Here is a 25,443-nt window from a genome sequence, read left to right as displayed (position 1 = left end):
GGGCAGCAGAGGGAAGCACTCTTCGGAGTGAGAAGGTAAGTGAGGGTCCCTCCTAGAGCAGGACTCGAGCCTACGTGCTGGTCTGAGTATTGATCTGTGCGTGTCCATCCCCACAAATACTGTATTTTTTTCACTTCCTACCATTCTTGTCATTATTTGAAATTAGAAGTAAGGAGGCTCCTTGCAAACTTCCTTTCTCCTCCACCTAATTTTACTTCATGAGCAGGCTGACAGGAAAACCACCAGCACAAGTTACGGGGAGCTTAGAGTTGAAGGTGCAAATTAAGTTCATGTTATCCATGTATTTGCATAGAGAGCCTCATCCTGTACAGTTCTGAATGCCTTTCATTTATCTCTTGTCAGTGGAAATTTAAGAGCGCTCGGCATCCTGCGGAAGCCAGAGTCCAATTTCTGTAGTTAATGTCGTCCAAAATTAATAGCCTCTTTCTCTTGTAACTAGTAAGTGAAGCATATGTCATAATAAATTGAACTCTTCTGTGCGTACAGTCACTGGGAACGAGTCTCTTGAGTGCATTTGCGTAGACTCTGTTCAGGCTAAAAAGAGAGAACTAAGTTTAAATATATAAATCTTTTGGGAAAGCCCCCTTTGAATACTCACCAGATCCTATAAGGGCACAGATGAGCACCATGGAGTTGTATTTTATTTCTGGGGCACTCCTGTCATCTGAGAGCAGTCTGTGTAGAATCTGAACAAGCTGAGCGTTTTCAAGATCCTTTTCAGCAGTGACTGAAATACAAGTGTAATTTGTAAATCAGGAAGTGCTGCTTGGTTTGATATTTGTTTGTTCTAGCCACTTACTGAAACCTTGATGGCTTTTGCTGTAGTGAAAGTGGTGGTGTGGTACATGCCTCATTGGCATAAAACTGGAGTTTATATTAGATGGAATGATGTTAAAAATCACAGCCAGCTCTTGCTAGAAAAACGTGAAATAGCCTAACAACTTGAAAGGGCCCTCCCAGGGTTTAATGATAAAATGAAATCTTAAATGTGCAGCGAGCTGATGGAAAATCCACTGGCTTTCTAGCTGCTGATGCCAACATCTGCAGTATTTAAGCTTTCAAAATGTCTGATGCCTAAACTTGCTTTTTGGAAGTTCTGTCTGAATAAATACATATGGAGTAATTCTGGATCTCATGGTGGAGGGAACTTGGGGCCTGTTATTAGAGCTGTGAAAAACTTTGCAAGATCAGAGCGTGAGTAATTTCTTCCTCAGTTTTTAAAGAAACATTGTATACTGAATTCAGGCTCAAAACCTGTAAATTTCTGAAGACAAGAAAAAGCCAGGTTAGGAAATTCAGGTAAGTATGAACGTTTTGCCTTTTAATTAAAACAAAATTCCCTAGTGCCTTGGCAGAGATTGGGAAGTTGAACATGGCGGTTCTTCTGGTACACGATGACAGAAGATGAAATCAACTACAAAACTAGTTAATGTTGCTTGTTCCATTCTTTATCCGAGTTAACAAGCATGCAAACAGGATAAACAAATCTCCTGTTGTCCAGTTAGCTTTTTTGTTGGGTAAACTGAGCTATGACAAAGGCAAGTCAAGACCTTTAATCATCTCTGTCTTCAAGGTAGTCTTTTGTTATCTATTTCTGTGAAATTTAGTACAATATGATATTTTGGAGTCATTATGCACCTCTGCATATGTTTTCTAGCTCCTCCTGATCAGGTAATGGAAAGCTTTCCTTTCAGCCCCCTCAAAAGAGGATGAGATACATACACGTGTGTATGCAGGCCTAGGTCATACAGAAAACTGCCCACTAGATCAGACCTGCCTAGGTCTGAAGTCCTGTTTTGGAAAGGTCATGTAGTCTCCAGCCTGTGAAGTATGACTGTGAACACAGTCCTGTGAAGTATGACTGCGAACGCAGTATGGTGGTCTTCCAAGTTCATCATGTCTTGGTAAGTCCAGAGCAAATAAGAGAATTTAGTAAGATCATGGTTTTGTTTTTGTTTTTGTCTTTTTTTTTGTTTTTTTGTTTTGTTTTTTTAACTCATAGCCAGCTGCGTTTTACCTAAAATCTGAAAATTATGTTAAGGAGGCCTTTCTAGATCATTGGATCACCTACCAGAATGATGAAGCAAATATTACATCAGCGGGAAACTCCAGTTTTCAGTGTAACCTTATTGCCGGCCTGTGTCTGTGCATGTATTACCATGTATTTCCATGCTATTGAAAGGCAGGTGGGAGAGAGGCTAGCTGTTCTCATATTTGGAATTCAACTTGCACAGTCCTCCCCATATGGGCACAGACTCGGAACGGGCAGAGCGAGCTGCTGGGATACTCACCTAATTCTAACGCTGCTATTAGTGCCAGCGCGACAAGAGCTTCGTTTTGCATTATTACGTGTTCGCTGGTTGCCATGGTTACTAAATGCTTGATGCCACCACTCTGTACAATGGTCCTAATTACGTCCTAAAATAAATAGCACAGAAGTGAAAAAATTCTGCGTTGCACACAAACCGTACTAACACAGTTGTCACGGATGCTATGTTATGCTTAGGTAAGGATACTCATTGGTTATGTGCATATATAATCACTTTATACATAAATGTATGCGCGTGAGTGCTTAGAAATCATCTGCTACTACTCTGGAATTATAAAATACAGCCTGTTAAACGGAGACACTTCAATAAATGTTTGAGTTAGGACACATGTAGCTAGCTCTTCTCCAGGTTACCCTGCATAACTCCAAGTTGCCGCGGCACGCTGATCTAGCCTAGCCCGACCTAACTCTTTGCTACATTTGAAGTCAGCAGGTATTCAAAGACTATTAGTTTTCTCTTCTTCATGCTGTGATGTTGAGAGCAGTTTATCAAAACCACCCAACATAGCTTACAACTGGGATTAGGATGTAGAAAAAGATAGTTTTGGCCAAGTTGGTATCCAGGCACCCTGTTCCCAGTTATCAGATGCTCCACCTGTCCTGGGATTTTCAGAGCTTCTTCGAGATGGTCATAGAGGTAGGACCGCAAACTATTACGTTTTACTGTGTCATATAAACAATGTCCTAAAAAAATATTTTTAGGAAAGCTAAAGAACAGGCAGGAAAATTAACCAGCGCTCTCTTGAAGCGTTTTGGAATTCTGCCTCAAATAGAGGCAGGTTCGGAAAGGACACTTAAGAGACACTGACGTGTGTTTGTTCTAAAGCCAGAAATTAAAATGAAATGTTGCCTAAGATCTGGGGAATGAAAATGCCGACTGGCTTAAATTACTTTAAAGCAATCACAAATATTCAAATGGGGTTCTGTTTTGAGGTCCAAAACTTGATCCGCCTTAGGTAAGTAATGAGGGATGGACAAAGATTCTGTCTGTAGGTCCTTGATAACTTTTCTTATGTCGCAGATGATTAACAAGTAAAATTTGCACCTAAATGCTTTTTTTAAAGGTATTCCTAATCTCTTGCTGTGATAACACCCCCCCCCCCCCCAACAAGCACTTGTGCGATTGATGTCATCAAAACCAGAAGAGAGGGCATGTAAGCAGCTGTTTACAGGAAATAGTCTATGTTATCTAGCAGCTGTTTTCACCTCGTGTGCAAAATCATTTAAATGATGTTTGCATGAAAATTAAGTAACTTTGCATGCCAAAGGGCAGTTGCCCAAGCAAATGTTTATTTTGTTAGTTCCTGGGTGCACAAAGCTTTGAAAACCTAGCTATTTTTTCAAATGAGACTCGGTTTAAATTTTTCATCTTGCTTAATTTCACTTTAAAGCACATCCCTTTCTATCTCCAACCACAAGCCAAAACTCATTAACTGCTGCATGTGTTTAGAACGATTTCCATTCCAGTGCTTGCACAGACGATGCAGTGACCTTCGCTGTGCAGCAAACACAATATGAACACTGGAACGCTCTTAAATAGTCACGCTGAAGATGCACGTGGCATAAGTCATATCCTAATGACTCAAGAATTACACACTAAAAAAATCTTTCTTCAGAAAAAAATTTTCTGAATGACATGATGTGTGCAAGCATGTAAATGTTCTCATATTTTTCCTTACTTGCAATGGTGTTTATTTTTATTATGTGGATTTTTTCTGGTAGAACTACCAAGCAAAATATTTTTGAGACTTCCTGGAATACTCTGGGAGCTGCTCACGTCTAGTGGAGTTGGTGGGAATTTTGGCTATAAGCCTCGCAGCCGATCAGCACCTTTAAAGTCAAAATCTTAATGATTCTGTAGGTGAACGTCACCCTCTAAAAGGCGTTATCAAGTAGATGAAGGAGATGTCAGCAGCTGGGTTTGGTGTTAGTGAGGCTTAACTCACAAGCACCTCAGTCATTGTTTAGAATGGGATAGAAGTTTTCCAAATCACTGATCCAATCACTGATTCCAATCAGTGATATTTGTAAATATCACTCAAAATATTTTATAGGCTTTTAGATTTAAAAATAAATTCGATGTGCAGTAAAGAACCATACATTTCCAAACCTAGAGGGCAGTAAAAGCATAAATAAAAAATGCGACAACCATCCCCAGCTGTTTTTTTCTCCTAATGAAGTATCCTCTACGAGTATCTACACCACAGAGAAGTTTATTTGTGCTCATTTTGTTAACTTGTATATTAATAATCTGTTTCATGCTGTCAATAGTATCTCTACATTTAGGATTCAGTTCTCTTATCCTGTAGAGAGTTTTGATTAAAACCTCACATTTCTGTGACTTCTTACGGCATCTATACATGCAACTGGTGGAATGAGGAAAAAAATTATAATTGAGAGTGGGGGAAAAAAAAAAAGAAAACTGATCAGGTTCAGAGCCCGAATGTGAAACGGGGAATGGGTAGGAGAAAGTTTTATTAGAAACCTGCAAAGATGTTAAACCCCTAAAATCCCACTCATGTTGATTTCGTTTTTGGACAGGCTCTGTATAGATCAGGTCTACCGTATATGTTTTGCACTTAGTACAAGTCATGCATGAACGAAAAGGTCGTTGATAAAGTCTGAGTTTTCTAAACCCCATTTCTTAGTATTAAGCTCAGTCATGCAGCCTATGTCCTTATCAATGCACTCACTGAATAAGTGATAAAGCCCGGGCCTGGAATAAGGAAGAGCTTTTTTCCAGAGGAGATGCGTTTGTCTCTCCTTAGGCCCTGTTTGGCCAACTATTCCCTTGAGCAAGGATGGCAGATTATGCCTGTGTATGTGAAGGCATTTAGTTGCTGCGAAGGTGATGAGAGGGACAGGTGAGTTCTGTCCCACAGTTTCTCTTCTACAGAAGCTAATGATCCCTTAGAACTGTAAGACTCTGAAACGTGGCGGGTGAAGAGCGTGGGGGGCAGACTTTCTGGATCTCCATCGTTGTTATGATTTTCATCTATTGTTAAATAGAACTGAATGCAATGAATCTTCATAAACTTCAGTATCAAAGAAGTAAAAAATGTGCCCTGTTGAACTTTTACAAGGTACAATGCAAGTGCAACTGGGTCAAGATTTAACCCTGGCAGTGAGCCTTTAACTGGTCTTCGACTCCGAAATTAAGTTTTGCTTTATTTTAACTACACGATTCTAGTAAGTTTTTAAACTTGCTGCTTGTGTCCGATTGACAGGTCTCAGAGTCAGAGGAAAAGTGACATGTGAATTAACCAACCTGGCTCTTTAGAAGGATTAGATAATCAGAGGCCACTGGTATCCACAACATTAAGCGCAGAGGTAACTCTTAGTTTCTACAAGCTGACCTTTTTCACCGCTAACTTACTTTTGATTTGCTGTGTCGTATAAGTGCAGAAAGCAGTCTGTTTGACTCTCCCATGACACCTGCGTGGTCCTTGGCTTCACACCATTCCACCAGTCGTTCCACCAGTTTTACATTTTTTCCCAGCTGTTCAGCTGCTTCTGCTACATATTGCCAGAGCCAACAACACAACAGAAAAGTTGTCACTTTTTTTTTTTTTTTTTTTAGCGTGTGCTAAAAAAATATGCTGGAAGTTACACACTAGGAGGAGATGGTTAAATACAACTTCAGTATTCTGCACTAACAGTGAGGAAAGTCTAGGCTGCATGTAAGCAAGTAAAGCCAAAAGTCAAAATGGAAACAAAATACAGCAAAACATTCAAAACTCGGTTTCCAAAAACAACTGATAGTCCGGTTAATGGGGTTTGTGCATTGATTAGCAGTAGGGGAAATAAAGGCGATGACATGCTCTCAGGAGAGCTATCTTCTAATTGACCAGACTGGTATCTTCTTTTTAAATTTTGATTAGGTTTTGCCAACCCTTGGTCATGTACTCTTTTTCAGCAAATTTCTATTTCACATCTAATAGCTATGCTAGAATTAGAACAGATCTTTTGAAGAAGTCTGCTGTCCTGACTCAAAGATAAATACCCCAGTAACAAACTACCTTTGTATAGCGGATTTCTAACTTTACAACATATTGCAACTTTCCTATTTTATTTATCCTCATCCTAAGTATAGAATAAGCTACAAAACTTGACTTGTGCATTTGGAAATTGCAGTTTATCAATGAACTGCGTTTGCCTGTTCCGTGAAGCTCGGAACAGGGGAAGTGCAGAAAGTGACCTGCGCAACAGGGAGCGGTAGCTTAAAAGACCTACGCCTAAATACATAACTTAGTGTGACATTGTAGAAGAGTTCTGAAGGACAACAGTAAATAAGCATATAAAACCTATTTCCCTGGCAATCAATTTAGAAGTTCTTTTTAAAAAAAAAAAAAAAAATCGGCCCACTTTTCTCTCAGTTTCCACTTGTATTAGATTTATTCCAAGACTTCAGGAATAAAATGTTAAAAAGCCCTGCTACTCTCTTGTAAGAATCTTAGCAGCATATCACAGACTGAACCCAAGAGAATCACTTAACATAGAGAACAGTTTATTTTTACCTTGTGCATCTATTAACATTCTTAAAGTTCCCAGCAGCTTGAATTGAACAGGGGGCATCTCAGATCTGAGAAATTTCAATACCGCTTCTGCAACACCAGCTGATAGCATCTTAGCCTTATTTACAACTGCATGAATAAAGAACAGGAATGAGCTCAAGAACATTTTTCTAAAGATGCACTTTATTTCCAAGACAGTCTTGGAGGAACTCTTCACATGCAGTCTGAAGAATAGCTTGTGAACTGAAGACTGCAGAACACGTCTGTATGCTGACAGTACTGAACTGTAGAAAAACATTGCAGTTGCTATGACATATGTGTGAAATGAAGTGTTTTGGCCTAGCATGCATCACTAATTTCCAGCGTTCGGCTGGAACGTGAACTGAAGGCTTGTTTTCTCCACCTGGCTCTAGGAAAGGATTTCTCCACAACTTGCACCCCAAAATACAGGGAAACCTCTCTGATTCCCAGCATCGTTCCTCTATTTCATGTAAGGGAAGGAACTAAAGCGTCCTATTAGTATATCAACTTCTTGCCTAGTTCCAATATTTTATGTGAACACCACTGTGGCCTGACACATCTGGAGCCTGCAGTCCTTTGCAGAGCTTCCTAAATTAATTTTCAGCCCATCCACTGCTTTGAGTTCTCGGCTTCCACGGAGATCTCTGGTGTATGCGAGGTGCAAAGCTGGTTCGATAGTGTACTTGGGGAAAAAAGTATTTATTCAGTTCATAATCAAAATAGCGTTTAACAAGCAGTTCATTACTGGGGCCAGTTATTATTTGCCTTTTTTTGTGTAACAGGAATATCCATTAAACTTTATGCTGCCTTTTAGCAGACATTCCTGAATACAGGCAGTAGGGAAGAATTACTCCTCTGCGAAAGGTAAGCAAACAGAGTAATGTTAAAGCTGTATGAATTTAGTAGGTATGCATGGTCTCTTTTAGAAAGTTTGTGTTTTTCAAGACTGTAGATAGTAAAATAAGGTTAAAGGGATGAAGGAGTTATTTTTGGCTTGGTACTAGAAAGCATATGCAAGTATTACAGGCTTGCTTTGTTTTTATGTGCGTATACTTTGCCTTTTATGTTTGGGTAATCATAACTCATACAAATGAAGTTATTAAAAATGACAAAATTGGCATCCAGATCGTTCACTGCCTGCAAACGCTAACTGATTAGAATAGACTGGCTATTCTAGCAGCCCACCTCCAGCTCTAATTTCTGAACAGTCAAAGCTTTAGGAAGGTACAGAAAGACGCAGAGCCTCAACAAAGAGGGCAGTGCTTGCTAGTGGGGCCTCTGAGCTGTGGGAGAGAACCCAAACGACACAGACAAAACTGCAGTCCTCTGGACAGAAAGGACTGAGAAATCAGATGTGAGGCCTCCTCAGCTCCCTGCTTACTACAAAGCTGCTCCTTCCTTGGTAGGGACAATGCTGTGGGATCAAAGTGGCAAAGGATGGTCAATAGGTCTGTGATGTATTTAAAACTACTGAATACGACTGCTGTGCACCAGAGGTAAACGCATTTATGGGACTGAATGAAAAGAGCAGGTTCTGACCTGCCTCTAGAGCCATTAAGTCTTCCCACCCTTATGCTGTCGGGTTTTGAGGGTGAGAGTAAATTTCACCTTTGGATGACTAGCACCGCAAAGTAAGGCTCACCAGGAATAGCCAGGTTTCTGAGGGCACTCAATGCTGCGTGCTGCACAGTTACGTTTCCATCCTCCACGTGTCTGTCTAGCAGATCCATCAGCTTTTGAACTATGCCATTATCCACCATATGGATGCAGTTTCCGTCTGCGCAAGATAAGACAAGTCACTTGCGAATGCAAGATTATTACTAAGATTTTTGTTAAGAGCTTTTTAAAGACACAAGTGTTACTTCCCGGCTCCTTTTCAGATTTAATTGGTGGAGGATTTGACCATCAGCTTCCACGGGAGTTGCAGTCCTCATGACAAATTTAAAATAGTGAGGTTAAAAAGAAAAAAAGTGCAAAGACTGTAATCCTCTAAACCTACCACGTTATATACTGTACAAAAATGTGAAACTTTTTTTTAAAGTAGGGTTAATGCCTCTCAGGATCATAAAGTATAAAAGTACTGATGTTACTGTATAACTAAATAATAATGCTCTACCACAACACACGCTTTTTAGATGTAGTTGTACAGATGTTAGAAGGGCACATATAAACAAATATAAGCTATTATGGCATATTCTTACCATTTCTGGCAAAATTTGCAATAGCCAGTGCTCCTGCCAGCTGTAGCTGATGGCTATTGGAAGGAATCCAGGAAAGTACTCTTTGGAACACGCTGCCTTTTCCGCCTTCAAATAACTTTTGCATAGATTCATCTGAGGTAAAAAGCATAGATAGAGAGCAAGCCAAAAAAACGTAAGGCAAAATTCTTCTGTTGGTATCTGTGAATTGCTTCACTGCAATTAATCCAGACTTACAATGGGATGAGACACAAAATCTGGCCCATTAAATGTCAATTGTCAGGTGACAGGTCCTTGAAGTGACTTAAAAATTTGCTTAACATAAAAAGTAAAATTCAGCAGTCAAATGGCATGCAAGTATCTGCTGTTGCTTTGCAGAAGGTAATGATACACTGTACTCACCGCCAAGCAATAATAAAACCATAAGATCAGAAGCTGTTTTAAGCTCTGCAATGTCATCCTCTTTGTCACTGTCCACCGTCTTTTGGACAATCTCAAGTAAGCACTCCACCAAGCCTGCTTCCACCAGCTGCAGTTTAATGACATCTGAAGTACATCAAGGATACAGGAGTCAGAATTGTGATTTTAAGTACATCTATTGTGCGCACACACACGCTAGACCAACAGAGAAATGTAGTGAAGTCAATGGTTTCACTCGCAGCTTGCGTAGGTAACACCATAACTTTTTTTATTTTACGTTCTCAGGCTCAACTTCCACCTTTATTCATCCACCAGGCCCTGCCCCAGCGCTGGACTTCCTTCAGACATCACCTTCCCACTGAAGCTACAGGGAGCCCTCTGGCATGCTGCTCCTCAATTTTCAGAAAGGAGTAAATTTCTCTACAGAAAATTTCTGGCATGCTCATCTCAGTCCCCACCCAGCAGACTCGTAAGGGCTGTGCCACGTTAGGGCTTTCCAAAGGCTTAGAGTGTGTTACAGAACAAACTCGGGGTCTCATCTATCTTTGCATGTGCAGAAGTGCCGCTGACTTCACCGAGAAGTGCTCGTATACAATATAAAACTTTCGGCATAAATCTTAGAGAGAACCAGTAATCTCCCATTTCTTTCAGCAGAGCCCAGACTCCAGCCGTTCCATGAAAAGGCTGCAGGAGGAGTACTCTCAGGCCAAATCCCAAATGTTGGGTTGCGAGAGAAAATTCTTCTGATGAAGAAAAACTGGAAATTGGTGAGGCAAACTCCTTTTTCAGTTGTTCCTGGCAATGAGGTTCAAGGGGGAAGGGTGAACGTTATTCAGGTGGTGAATCAGGGTTTGGAAGCCATGTTTTTTGTTATTGTCTCCCGGAGATTTTTCTGTGTGACCCTGGAGCTGGGAACCTCTTTCTTTACACACCGAAGTTCCCTTTTGCCAAAAGAGAATGGCAGGTCTCCCAAAGTTATGTGATGTCTCTTTGTTACGTGAAAACGATCCTGGTAGTTTTTGCAGGCTGATGAGACAGAGCACAGTCGTGAGCTCTCTAGAAATGTCCAAACAAATGAATTTGTTATTTTTTTGTGCTAAAAATGATATTTTAACAATATGGAATTTAGCCGAAGTTGAAATGTTTTTAAAGGCCAAAACTTTGGAAGTGTTTTTTCATATAGTTTACAAGTGGGGTTTCAGTGAAGAAGCGTTCTACCGCTCATGAAAGACATGTCTGAGTTTCTCCATCTCCTGTTGTCACTGGGCTTTTTTGCCTGAGTGAAATTCATTGCTGCTCTCAGAGCTGCTGACCTGTTCATCAGCCTTGTGAGAGAACTCAAAACGGTCAGCTGAGATTTTTAAATATGTGCTTTTACACCAAGTTTCTTGAGGGGGAAGGCGTTCCCTTAGTTACAAAATACCCGGTTGCAGGTGTATTGTGAATTGAAATACAAATTGCTAGATCAGTGTCCTTAAAAAAGAAAAAGTAGAATGCAAATACTTCACGTAAATGCTTTTGTTTGTTGACCTATTGCCAATTGTGTCCAGTCAGAAGCAGCTCAGCAGTACCAGCACCCTGAACTCATTCTACTTTAAGTATCCTTGAACCTGCCGTGAAAGAGTTCAGCTGACTGCCTCCTAACATGCAAGCAGCTGAGCTATGTTCAGCAGCAGTAAACCTATCAAATTTTATTAGGACTATAAAACATAGTCTAAGAAAAATTAAGTATTTGAATTGAAATATGTCAAACTCCAAAAAATATCGGACTCAAATCTCTGCCAATCTCCAAGGATGGAACTATCTTAGAGCAGCTTTATAATTATATGATAAAGTAATATATTTTGGCAAAATACACATTTTCGGAACTGAAAAAAGGAATCCCACTTGTACATACTGCTTGCAATAAAAGACAGAAATCATTGCCAAAAATAGACGTTATCACTTTTAAAAATTGAAGTCAAAAATCTGTCTTGATTTATATATTACGTAAAGCAGACAGACACAGACTGAATAGAGTAGGATGAAATCCAAATCTTCAGGATCGACAATTCCCTTCTATTCCATCCAAACAAGCTTCAGTGCTGAGGTGATGAAGGCAAGGTATAGAGCCATCAAATACTAAGCTGCCTTTTATACTCAGGTATACTGCTTTCCTCCTCAGCCCTGACCAACTCCACCTGTTAACTCTCATTTCTCAGTTTCTTTTGAGTTTACATGCTAAATTATACAAACCAAAGAGAATTATTTTGGGAGGAAAAGGCTCATCCGGAAGGGATGATCCTGCACACATCACTTTCATTTCCTGCTTGAATCTCCCAAAGCTAATAATATATGCCATCATACACCCAGGTTCCATTTATTCGATGTCTCAATGAATAGTAAGCAGAGAGCTTGCTCATCTTAGCCGTGCAATTAACATACCCCTAGCAAATATTTTTCCATAGGAAATGAAACTGTTAGTAGTTGTAAGATCCCAGAAAATGATGCAATGACTGATTCATTGGTATTTTAATGGACTGTAGAAGCTGGAGCCACTTGTGCCTTTTCTGTCATTCTTCAGGGATTACAGAACTATGAGAGAAGCCCACATGAGATTTAAGGGGAAAAGAGTCCCCTACATTTCACAGAGAAACCTTCTGGCTACTTCTGAGGAGTGACAATCAATTATAGGCTCATAGAAGGCTTCTCAACCAAACAGTCCATCCTCCAAACATAGGATAAAAATACGGTGCCCAAGAGCACAACACTTAACGGTTCTACAAAAGAGTTTTTCATTTTTATTGTACGCTAATATGAAACATAGGTATGATAGCAACTATATAGTACCCTAACGTGTATCATCAGAGAATAATAATTATGTAAAGGCTCTCATGGGCATTTTTGATCTTCACATCATTTTGCAGATGTACCTTGTAAGGACCTCTAAAAAGCTGCTATTAATATTCCCACTGCAGACACAGGGAAGTCAAATATAACGTAATCACGTATAGAGTGAATTAGAGGTGGACTTAGCATCAACCATTTGTTGGCTCCTGTCTTATGCTCAGACAATTAAGAGACGTTCACTTCATATGAAACTGCTGTCACAAGGATCAGCCAAGGGGACTTCTGAACCAGGCGGCCAGTTCTCTGCAGTTACTGAAAAAAGTTTCAGTTGCTGAAAATAGAAACTGATGTGTTCCCTCCCCCCACCCCCCACAAAAAAAAAATAAAATAGAGAAATGAATTAAAAAAAAAATACTGTAAGGAAAAAGATCAGATTCTCACCATTTTCTGCTAGGGGAGCCAAAACTTCAAAAATCATCTCTTTCTTATCATGTTCTATTTGCTTCTTGAATAGTTTTACAAGCTCTTCAGCAATGTTTGTGTAGGCAAACTGTTCTTTACTGGACTCTGTGAAGCAAAAGGGAAAATTCAGTGTTAAATAAACAAACCACATCAAAAGGTAGAACTGTTTTCTCTCTTTATTATCAGGTATATTCAGTAAGCTGATTAACAGATGAGAATACATTCAAATACTTGTGCTTGTCACTAAATGAAAAGAAAATTTTTAATACTTTAAGACAAATCTACTAACCTGAATTAATTATGATTAAGGCTCTTTAATATACATATGATCAAGCTGTTGGGGCTGTTTACTCCCAAGAGAATGTAAAGGTAGCTATAGTAACAGTAACATTACAAAGACGTATACCAAGTCTTTGATTTCCCTCAGCCCAACAAGAACAACAGATTATGTTCTGCATTTCCTATGGGAGAGAGAGAGCCACGCTGAAAGCTTTAATATTTACACAGTTGCATGATGGTGACATTTTCTTTGACATGTGTGTGTGGCTGTTGCAAGGCCATTTCCTACTACACGGCATGAAGCAGCTTTGCAGATGGGCCAGCTTGCTTCAAGGAGGTTAATGTGGAGATAAGGATTCTTCAAATGCTGTAGAGGCAATAAAAGTATCTCTTATTGCATTGCTCATATCTTATCCCTCTTCACTGGTGGCACTACAAGGGATGCAGATGGTAGGGTTGGTGCTCTGCGTTCTTCAGTTGCCACCTCCTGAGGGCCATATATAATTAGAAATCCTTCCAGCAGCTTTGCTGCTGCTCTAATGGATGGTTAGGGATTATTTTAACATGGAACTGACCAAGAATTGGGGAAAAGCATGAAGTGGACATCTAGACCCTTTTGTGCGCTTCCCGCTATTGTTTTCTCTTAATAGACATGACTGCGTGGCATGTTCTAAGTATGATTTTTTGACCTTTTCAATATTTTTAAAAGCCCAACCATCACTCACTTTATTGGGTTTTTGCCCTGCTCTGGCACAGAATAAGAGTTTCATATTCTGCTTCTCAAGGGACTATGGAATGCAGTTGTCTCTTTTAAGTGATGAAAGATGACAGCCTGACAACAAAATTCCCCAAAGTTACAAGGCAAAAATGAAGTATTAAAGTTACAATGTGACTGACTAATCTATTGTTTAAGGGCGATTAAAAGTATGGCAAGTTAAATTAATTTTGTGCCAATGTTAAAGAGGAGGCATCTTTTCAATGTATGGGAACAGGAAAGGAAGCAGCTGCTGCTAAGTTTTTCTCGCAGTTCTTATTACTCCACTGGACAGATCTGGATCCTCCCAAAGAAGGAAGGGAAACGTAGTTCTCAACGACGATAACATTTATTACGTTTAATACTCTTATGGTTTCAGTTGCCTTTTGGTAGCGCTGGCGTTTCCAATAAATGAGTCCTATTACAGTTTTTACTGTGGACACAATCAAGACATAGTGCCCGTCTTGAAGATCTCTCATCCATTAATTTCTTTAGCGCTACTGCAATTACCGTTTCTATTGTTGTTTTATTACCTAGACTTGTCTCCCATGAATAAAGGTATCATATGTGTGATCAGACTAGATGAGAACACTGTAGTCTCCCTCGTCTTGAAATCTACGACCCCGTGATGGTTGCGAATAATTTAGACACCGCAGTTGTATTGTTCATATTTTGAACAGCTGAACCTTCTCAGAAATGCAGGATTATAACCATAACTGCTGTATCATCACTCCATGGCAATAAAAAAAAAATCCTGAGACTAAAATTCCGCAGAGTAGGTTTGCAAAAGAAGAAACACCAACGTATAACATGAGTAATAACGCAGGCCTTAACAGCCTATTAGTTTATACTTTGTGGAATTCCCGTGAAAACGAATGCATTTCCAAAGACGCTGGACCACAGCATGAACGCAAACTCAATTTAAATGAAGTTATAATTACACTTGTTAAAAACAATATCAACAGCTTAGTAGCATTCACGATTTACATATGCAAATATTTAGTCTAGAACATGTTAAAACTCTCTAAAACTGTACACCTACAGGAATATTGTGCAGGCTGATTTATGAACTGTGCCGATCAGTTTCATTTAGTGATTTCCATGAGCCAAATTCAATCTTGATGTAACTTTGTGGAGATACACCAAGATACATTATTCATATTATTAATAAATAATGCACAGTAAGTAGCAGGGTTCAGGAAATACCGTTTAGATAATTTAAAATGCACTTAGTTGCATTGAAGAATGTTAATATAAAACATAAAGTGTACTAAGTACCCAAACACATCAGAGTTAGCCAAGGAAAAAAAGAGGCAAATATAGATTTTAAAGACAACAAGCAGAGATTGTGCACTCTAAATTCTGAAAGTATTGAAAGGAATGGAAAAAAGTGCCAGTGAAAGGCTTGGTCTTAAGATAAAACTTTTAAGAAACCTAGATGTAAATCTAAGATTAATATCGTGGACTTACCGAGTTCTGCTAAATTGCCAAATGCAACAAGGCACATCTCAGTCAGAGCTGCATTTTGGCAATGAATACCCAACAATTTCACTAACGTAGGAATAACACCCATATTGATAAGCTGAGACTGCAGAGTATCTATATAAAAAGAAAGTATGAGTTAGTATTTCTTTTTATAGGACTATTCTTTAAATCACAAGAGCATTTTTCATACAAAACAACTTCAAGCCTAAGCAGCACTAAAAGGTATGTTGCCGCTATTCTTCTGCTCTAGACATGGGATATGGACTCATAATTCCCCCCTCATCTGGCTATGGGACATATTTTCCCTCTTGCTCTGGGCATGGTGGATTATCTGTTCATTTTGTGGTTATCAGGTTCCTAAGGTCCGTGGGGTTTGAGTCTGAGCTAACCGAGACTAGCTGCCTGAATTCAACAGAACTGCAGCAGTGAAAAATTTCCTTATGCGAGAGCGTGTTTCTAAATACAGTTTTTCCCTTAAAGACCCAAACTGGAAAATTAAAAGTAGAATGAATATAAACTGGCACTGAAATAAACATGAAAAGTTTTATAAACACAGGAAGTCACAATGTAGATTATGAGGAGCTTGAGAAAAAAGAAAGTTTAATAAAGACAAAAAAAATGGAAGGTTTAGGAAAAGTCCTTAGAAGCCATTCTGATAATTTCTTGCATAGGATGAAAGTTTATAGTATTTACAAGTAAGAAAGTTATTGTTCCTAGATGTCTGCAAATAGAAAGATGCTTTGATGGTTAGGCAGAAACATGATTTTTTTTTTTTTTTAAAAAGAATCATTTGTAACCGTATTTCATTTTACACATTTTACCTACAACATAGCAAAGAAGAAAAACATTGTTTCACAGTTGAATAGAATGAAGCAGACATGAATACATCAAATGCCATTTAGTAATTTCCCTAAGCATTGTCTTTCCCTTATTTCTAAGCCATTTAACTACTTTTAATTATTATAGACTCAAAACATTAGGATCCAAAGCCCTGCCAATTCAAGTCCTTTTATTACTTAATTTAGATTTGGGTCAAGCCCTAAAGGTGGCTTTTTCTGTTTTCCTTTTTTTTTTTTTTTTTTTTTTTTGGACTCATTCTGAGTAACTGAAATGCAGTTTTTACGTCTGTAGAATCAGAACCATGAAGATGCAGATCTATCTTTACTGGGAGATAAAACTGTAGCACATCTTAAGCCTAGCAAATTTAGTACTATCTCATATTCTCAGGAAACTCTTTGCTTTCAAGATTCTGCCAGGTGGGTTTGATATTTCCATATAACTAAAATTATGAAAAGATTCTGGAATGTTTAATTCATATTAAGTATAAAATATTTTATAAAAATAATCAGTTTTGTTCACTAACTAAATAAATGGCACAGTTATTACAGGTTACTGAAGATAAGTAGGGATCCTTATGGCCTGATGTCTTAGATAAAACTGTATTACTTACCAGTAACTGAATTTCCTTTTTGGGGGAGGGAATGGGGGGATTATCTCTTCCACAGATTCATGGTCTTTAGAGAAATTTTTGAGAACGCCATCTTAAACATCAAAGAGCTGTTGAAGTTGTCAAATTTTAGGTAAGTACAAATTGCACTAGCGCATGCATTGAAAGCCATTTTACCTCTGGCAGATGTGTGAGTCACTACTATACCCTCCTACTTCTTTCCAAACTGACTGTAAAAATCTAACCTTTAATAGAAAAATTGGGGGGAGGAAGATGGAATGGTTCTGTGGAGAAAATGATTGTGTAGGAGAACTCAAGTTACTGGTAAATAATTTGTTTTTCTCCTTGATTTGTGATCGTCCCCTGCAGACACTTAAAAATTCTGAAGAAAAAATGGCAGTCATGGAGAGGAGGGGAACAAACCACAAATGCCATAGAAAATTATGTCACAAGAAGTTGCTTTGTTACTAGACTATGCCTTTAGTCATTCTGAAATCACTTTATCCAATTGTACGGACAAAGAGACAGACTCCAAGGGCTCCATTTGGCTCCATTTGGCAAAGCATTCTGACATCAGAAATGTAAACTCTTTTATTTTGAGCAACGTTTTCTTCTGCTGTTTTTTTTCTTAATACAGTAGATATTCTTCTCTAGATTAGAAAAAGGTCTGAAGGAAAAGACATATCTACCTTTGAAAGGGAACAGGAATCTTAAGAGCCAAATGGAAGGCTATATTGTTCAGGAGAGCATGAGCTTGTTGATTTAAGGGTCTCTGGAATGCCTAAGTAGGAAATAAAGGAATAAGAAAATGTACTACGAAAGAACGATTGTTTTGGGTCAAAAGACAAGTACTGTACCTGACTCCATACCAGCCTCATTTCCCTGGAGTAGAAGGATGGCACGTGAGCACAGGAAGGGGCTATAGCGTAGGAATGGGCTTATGAGAACTGCCAATAAGGTAAAATTCAGGCACCACATTGGTGCTTTGACTGCGGCAAGTGGGAGAGTAAACTTTCTCTTCTGCCAAAGCAAGGACCACCCTGTAAGTCACACCAAGCTGCATGGGAGGTAAAGCCTTCAGAAATGAAAGCCTGCCAGCAGCTATTTGCTATATTTATAATTAAGCCTGGGCTTGCTGTACAAATTCTGAACTTGTCATTTATGTCTGTCATTACCACAAATAAAAGACTGTTTTACTTAGTAAACATAAAAGCCAACTCTTTTACGGTTAAACTTGCAAAACTGCATTTTTCTGAAGAATTCTTTGTCTGCTCTTGCTAAAGAAAATGAAACTGAAGGGGAATTGCCAATGCTTGTGTTTCAGTCGTATCTAGTGGAAATCCTCAAGAACAAGATTCTCTCATCCGAATTTTGCCCCTAGCAGATGCTCCGAGATAAATGAATGAAGGACAAAGTTCGACGAGAACAGTATTAGGCTGGATTCCATTATTCGCTCGATAGGAGACCTACAGCACTTCTTGGCTACAGAGAAATTAGAAACAGAAGTGGTTCAGCCTTCACAACAGTAACGGACAGCAGTTCTTGGGCTCTCCTACTGAAGACCATAGACCGGGTAACTTGGACTACGTTGGAATAACTCAACCCCACCAAGGCATATAAAGTGTTAGGGGTCTACTAGAGGAGGAGACAGATGCGAGGAAAACAAGCATCCGTCCTACAGGTAGTTGCCTGACACAGGGCTAAACTGAGCCCCAAAGCCAGGCAACTTCCTATCTTAGGCTGAAGCAGCAAAGCTGCCGGTCTCCTAAGCAGATCTTGGAGCACGCTAAACAGGGAGCAGAATATTTAAAAACTGAATGCTGCTTCTGAGTTTCTGACTTTATACCCCAAAAGAAACTATCCCAAATTTTACACTGCTATCAAATGTTGCACTAACAAGAGCCCTCTGAGGTCTCTCGGGAGGGTGAGAGGAAGCACTGAGATGGATGCTGTACAGATGCATATACAGGTAGATAAAAGGCAATCAATACATGCGCCAGCACAAACAGTTACCTACCTAAAACTTGAATTTCAATGGCTCCATGTCCTTCGGTGACACACATGGAAACTCCAAAGAGTAAGATCTGGGGAGAATATCCCAAATTGAAAACTTTACTGGGGGCATTTGAGTTTAAAATACTAACTTAGGTTAGTTCCTGTTTCTTGACAGAATTCCAGAAAACAACTAATAATTTAGTGTTTCATCAGTAACGGTGTTTATATCGCTAAAGGAAAATCTGTCTTGTACAAATTGGTGGCATAAATTCATTTCAGACCCCAGAAACACCTTCTTGCGATCACCATGTCTATGTTAACTCTTTATATAACACATAAGCAATCATACTGGTTATCCTACTACCATAAAAACCATACTTTTAACCTACATTTACATGCTTTAGGTTACTTTGCATTTAAGTATATTTAGGTCTGAAAGCATGCTAAACATCTTTAGCTGTGATGTAAATGAAACAAAAAACACGGCAAGCATGAAAATTAGCAAAGGTAAGTCTTAGGAGGAAGCGTTATTGAAATATTGATTGCTATTAGACCATACTAATGGTACCATAAATCTCCCTTTCATTTCCTGTATATTTACACAGCTTCTGTAGATGGTTAACAATGTACATCAGTCTCCCACATTCATTCCAATCACGTACTGAGAGTTTTGTGAGAATAGGAAAATCTTGGCAGTTGTATGATAAAACATCAGAATATTAAACAAAGGCACTGAATGAAGGACAACCTTGACAGATTGAAGTTTAATATGAAATGAGATGAGAAAGTAACTTATCAACAGAATTATTCTTATCTGTATACATACACTCTCACACATGCGTACTGCATCCTTTAATTTCTTACCTACAATTCAACTACCTAAGAAGCCAATTTGGCCTAGTGCTTCCACCATTTATCCATTTTTTTAATGTTTTTGAAGCTTGCTGTGTAAGTCTCCAGAGATAATAAACTACTTTATAGACTGATCCTAGTAACTTGTGAATAGTCTTAGCTCATGGGACTGAGATGCACAGAATAACTACTCATGTCACTGACTTTTTTACTTGAGTGTTTGCCTATGATTCTTAGTTTTATTAGTTATTAGTTTTTCACTCTTCATCCAAGCCTGCTTTGCCTCCTGGCCTTAATAGCTACACAGAGATTACATATAATGATAATAAACTTCAGAATGGGAGAAACACAACGTACTGAACCCACTGAAAGGTGCCAAAACAGCTGTTTTAAGTGCAGTTACTTTTTACCCTGCCTAAAGTTTGCATGGCTTGACAAAGAAAGAGTTATTATAGATTTTTGTCAAGACTTGCTTCTTCCAGAATTCTGCTGTGAGTAAAACCTTCACAAGCATGTGTGGCATGTTTGTTTTATTCCTAGCCATATCTGGAAGTCTGCATTTTAAGAACTAATAACATAGAGGCAGGAGCTATTAGTGTCAGACTGAGTTCAGGTAGTAAAATGTAAGTATGACAGAGCAGGTCAACATACTCTAGGCAGAGGAAAAAGGGTTGTCTCCCATCAAAAGAAAACTCTGATTTCTAGCAATTAAAAATTGGTTAATTTTTTTTTAAGATATTTTTGAAAGAACTGCAAGGGATGCCAAAATCAAGTTCTTTCTGTTAAGACTGTAGCAACTAATGAAACGATAAGATACAAAGGAGGCAAAGGAAGAACTGAGAGAGCAGGCAGAAGTAATTCCAGAACGCAAGCAGATGGCACAAGGCAGCTTAGTTTTAAAACTTTGACAACATTATGAATGGAGTTACAATTGCAAGCTGAGCATCTAGAATCAGCATGAGATACAAGAATGCTAGATTAATTTGCTCTGTTTAGGAAAAGACAAAATATGGCTTTTGTAGCTGCTCTTCATGTATGGTACATCTACTATACTAATTCAAAAACTTGAAGCACTCAGGAATGAGGCTTTCATGTTTAAAAAGATAAGGTAGTTGATAGTTATTAAAAATAGAGTAATCAGTAGCTGTTTGAAAATGAAGGCAATTAGACTGAGAATAGCAATCTGTTTAGAATCAAACAAAGCAATTTACATGCTCTTTGCTCATAAAATGCTAAGAGTTAGAAAATATTAGGGCGTCCACAAATAAATGCAACTAAGAATCAAAGGCACTTATTTGGATAAGTAGTGCAACTTGAAAGACTGTGAGTCATTAAAAGCAGTAAAGAATCTTCAAAGTCCCTACCTGTATTTTTGTAACACAACATGCTAAGCAGGAAAGGATTACAGAGGCAATAAACCAGAAGGTAGAAGTGCTGCTTCAAAGACTGAAACGCTTCCTTAGTACATTTCCAATATTCTTTTCTTTTCTTTTTTTTGTCCAATTTTTTTCCATAGCTACAGACAAGGCAATCTGAGAGTTTAGGATGCAATCCTGTACTTCTCATCCTTCAGCAAAGCCAATGGAGTGTTCATCTTCTGCGTAAGTCACGTGGGATCGTCTTTGTGTATCCTAAAAATGGTATCTGCTAATCTGTGAGTACAATTAACTGTTGGGGCAATCAGATTTCACCTCTAACAGGTCAGCAGAGGACTGTATTTATTCAGAATATTACTCATTTGATGGTGCAATATGTGGAATTTAGATATTTCCTTGGGCTGATATTTGACATACACAAAAGACTGCTGTTCTGAAAGCTTACTATGGCCTACGGGTGACATTTTTAGAGCACAGCAGGGCTCCAGTTGTACTTGTGGTTCTTGAAACAAAATGCAATTGCTGGCAAGACCTGTCTGTCCATGCAAATGCTGTAGGTACAATCATGAGTATTCTTCTAAAAATGTAATCCTTTAACTTATTTTTTCATGTTACTTTTGAAAATAACTGAAGATTCAATTCAACGCTCGCCAAAGCCGGTAGGCAGACTATATCTGGCTGCAGTGGAACGAGAGGACAGGAGTCCTGCACAGCACACACACATGGGGCTACACAGCAGCTAGGTCCCTACTGAAAGGTCCCTTCTCATGGAGAGCAGGTACGTGGGGTGAAGGTGAGGGTTTGGTAAGCCCTCAGATTCCTCTCTCACGTAGTGGTAGGACAGGGCTGTGGTGTGCACTCACAGCCAGGAGCCAGGAATACTCCTGCATTCCTCTTTCTGGCATCGCTGCAGGGGCTTCTGCGAGTATTGCATCAGTCCGTTAGTCCGTGTGAGACGAAAGGTGGCATTAAGCAGAGCAGAGTAAGTGAATCCTCCTAGTTGTCGCTGAGCTACACAAGTTTGCTGAGCGCATTGGAATAAGCTGTCTTACTAGGCGGAATGAATCATTTATTCAATGTTTATAACAGTTAAGCTGTTCAGAAGCTGTTTATTTTGGAGATTTATCTCATTAATTAGTTTACCTAGGGAAGATTTTCCTGGAGCTTGGTCACTGAAGCAAAACTGTTATCTCTAGACAGCAAAATGCTCCACTTCTGGATTGGTCTGTCTTGAGCTACCAGAAATACTAGGTGCTTACTAGTCTTAATGCAGGAGATTCTAGCAGTTTAGAGGTGGAGAAACCTATTCAGCTCCAAAAATTTTAACAAATAAAGAAAATATGGAATACTACTGCCACATTTAATACAATATGACACTCATGCAGACATCAAGCAAAACACTCCTGGAAACTTTATGAAATAAAGGAAGCTGCTATTTGAAGAACAAGGAAGAAGTACCGTAAAGAAGTATAAAGAAGTATTCTTGGATAATACTAGGAAAAGAGTAGAGAGAAAGAGTCCAAGAACAAGAGAAAAAGGAGATGAGAAACATATGAACAGTGCTATCTGTAGGTGGAGAAGGAACATTAAGAGCTGAGAGCTCTAGAGAGAGAGCACAGAAAATGCACGAGGAAACTATACCAGAAGACATGATGAAGTAGATTAAAAATTGATACAGACAAAGGCCAAAAAAATTAAGTCTAGAGGGCATCCTGAAAAGCACAGTAGTTTGGAGATATATATGTTTGGACAATGAGTTACAGAGAGTGATAACTGAGAATGGTAAGGAAATAGTGAATGGCTAACAGAGAAGCTACCTCTTCCCATGATAAAACACTACAATTCAGGAAATGGGCGTGACTGAAGAAATGATGCTGATTAACTAGCTACATTTGAAATCCATGCCATTACAAAACAGGAGCACAGCCTTTATTTAGCTTTCCTCATTTCTTCTGATTTTCTTAAAGATTCTGAAAGAGTTGGAAACGTGTGAACACTCTAAAATATGCCTTGGCATATTACCATGCTTGCATGTAGAAACAAACCAAGTACTAAAAATACCAGCATATTTGTGCAACTATTGTAGCACGCTATTTTCTTAGCCACAGCAGTCAATGATTTCTCATTTAAGATACTATCTTGCCTTTTTGTCTCAGCCCCTGAACACCTCCACTTAAGGTGATAAAGAACATAAACTTATAACTTGTAGGCATAGAAGAGCATTAGACATATACATAAATTATTCCCCGTTTATCTTAAAGACAATAACATACGTAGTTTTATATACATTTCACAAAAAGAAAAATGATTTAAGAAAAAGCTGTTTGGTATATGTTCACCCCAAATAATCAGCAAGGCAACACTGCTTGCCTAGGACAAATTAGTATTATAATTTGATACTAAGACTATTTCATTTAGTTTGATGCTAAATGAAAAAGGGAAGACTTCATGGAGCCTTCTAGTTTACCTCTGTAAATCTGTTTTTCCTAAGGCATATGATTTATCTATATGTATGGCTTTTAGACACAGAAGTAAATTCCAGATGTTGCTTTTAAAACTGTATACAATGAGCTATATGGAATTGCCATAGGAAGAGTATCTAGTATTTTGGGAACCTAATTTTACTGAAACAGAAATTGTACATGTGAATTGAGGTATTTGGTCTTTTTAGAATAACTTATTTTATTTTCTACAACATAAATCTATGGCTGACTTTAACTTTTATAGGTCTTTTCTGATGGGGTTGTTTTCCTGATAGACATAAAGCAAGTTTTCGGTGTTGTTTACCATTCTCATTGCTATAGTTCATCAGCATGCCACAAAAGACAGTCAAGAGCTTCTCACTGGCTGGATCTGTTTTACTGCACAGTGACCTTATATGGTCTACTACAATATGTGCACCACCTGCATGGTCAACTGCGTTCCTGCCCTCATCTGTAAAACAAAGAGTTACATTTAAAAAATGAAACCAAAACCCCACCACAGAGTCCCGAAAATAACAGTAATCATACAAAACGAAGTTTTTAAGCAGAGCGCAGTCATTCCTCCAGTGCTGTCAGATTCATCTACAGGGATGCTTGAGGGCCAGATTTCAGTGCACCAGAGCTAGGAAAGTGAAACCACCTACAACAGAAGGGATTAGCCATCTGGCACTAATACCTTTTAAAGAAGTTCAGTGTTTGAGGCAGAGGCCACCGGAGCAGACAAATTAAATAATATTCTGAACGTATGTTGAATTTTGCCAGAGGAAGCTTCCAAGCAGTTTACAAAGCCTAGTCCATCCACCCTTGTGGAGCAGGTAAATTATTCTTGCCGTTATGCAGATGGAGAAATTGAAACGTAGAGAACAAAATAACTTGCTCAGGTTCCTTATAAACGGACTGGGGCGTAAAATGGACAAAGCAGATGGAGGTACTAGTTCCCAGTCACAAACTCTGTTCATGCGCTCACTCTGCCACGCAGCATGTTCTTTGCACTTCTATACCTGAAACTTAATTCTACTATTGGATTGTTTTTAATTGTCTAAAAGGAGAATTCACTCTGCATCTATAATGCACTACAATGCTCTGAGGTTTCACAAATAACGTACCATAATCTTTGTATGAAACAACTGCTGTACAACAAATCAGATTTCACAGTATCAATGCATGAATAAAGGAAAAGTTGGCCTTCTATTTTAGTAATCAATAAATTGCCTGCTTCTTTTCCTAGGCAATCGGCAGCAGACAACAGCCAATAACTTAAATTCCATGGCTTCCAAAGGAGAGATGTCCCAATGAGTTACAATTGGAATCGACTGGAAAATCTGGATGAAAACAAAATCTTGGGGGAAACCATAAAAGGAAAAGTTTTGCAAAACAAAAAAAGTACACACACGCTTTCCCCCCCCCCCCCCCAATTTCTTAATGGCTCAATAACAGATGTCTTCCTCTTTCCTTTGTTATTCAGCACTCTATATCAGCTGCCCTGCAATCCCCTGGTGGTGCTTGGAAATTGAGCTATCGAGATTGTTCTCATTCTACAATGTATTCAGGATGAAACCCAAGGTTGGCATTTATAATATGCTCTTCCACTAGAAAGTGTTCCAAACCGCTACAAAAAGAAGTTTCTAAATCTTCCAATTATTTTTTATGCTACTTATATGAGGTCTTGGACTTCAGATAATTTGTTGAGTGGAGCTGGAGGAGGAAGGGAAATTCTTGGTGGGTATTAACTTTTAAATTTATTACCACAGTAATAAATGTTTTGCTGAGTAACAGTGAAATTGAACATGCGACAGAGGAAGAACATGATCGTTCCACAACTGTCTCCAACTCTGACTTAATTAGGATATTACAGGACTGTGATTCTTCCCAGGTATGTATATACCCTTTTTAAAATTTAGAAATCAAAATCTGTTTACAATCAAACTAATTCAGCATTAGACTCTATCCAGGAAGGAGTGTAAAAAAGGGGGAAATA

At 38.7% G+C, this 25,443-nt stretch overlaps 1 protein-coding gene across 16 annotated transcripts in view; it reads right to left on the bottom strand.

The window, feature by feature from the left end:
* Positions 1-25,443, bottom strand: part of RAP1GDS1 (Rap1 GTPase-GDP dissociation stimulator 1) — a 105,584-nt gene that overhangs the window by 3,461 nt on the left and 76,680 nt on the right. For 11 of the 16 annotated variants that reach the window (XM_068941600.1, XM_068941589.1, XM_068941601.1 and 8 more), the window contains 10 exons: positions 23,770-23,916; positions 15,298-15,426; positions 12,774-12,899; positions 9,486-9,629; positions 9,087-9,218; positions 8,528-8,662; positions 6,868-6,993; positions 5,727-5,866; positions 2,313-2,439; positions 620-748 (listed from right to left, as the gene is read on the bottom strand). In XM_068941600.1, the coding sequence (XP_068797701.1) occupies positions 620-748; positions 2,313-2,439; positions 5,727-5,866; positions 6,868-6,993; positions 8,528-8,662; positions 9,087-9,218; positions 9,486-9,629; positions 12,774-12,899; positions 15,298-15,426; positions 23,770-23,916 (1,335 nt within the window). The remainder of the gene's footprint in view (positions 1-619; positions 749-2,312; positions 2,440-5,726; positions 5,867-6,867; positions 6,994-8,527; positions 8,663-9,086; positions 9,219-9,485; positions 9,630-12,773; positions 12,900-15,297; positions 15,427-23,769; positions 23,917-25,443) is intronic. The other 5 variants (XM_068941597.1, XM_068941596.1, XM_068941592.1 and 2 more) reach the window with 1 other exon arrangement.

The sequence above is a fragment of the Struthio camelus genome, chromosome 4 (assembly GCF_040807025.1).
Source record: "Struthio camelus isolate bStrCam1 chromosome 4, bStrCam1.hap1, whole genome shotgun sequence".
In the NCBI taxonomy this organism is placed as follows: domain Eukaryota; kingdom Metazoa; phylum Chordata; class Aves; order Struthioniformes; family Struthionidae; genus Struthio; species Struthio camelus.
Note: the sequence above shows the minus strand (reverse complement) of the source record. Positions and strands in the feature narration are given on the sequence as shown.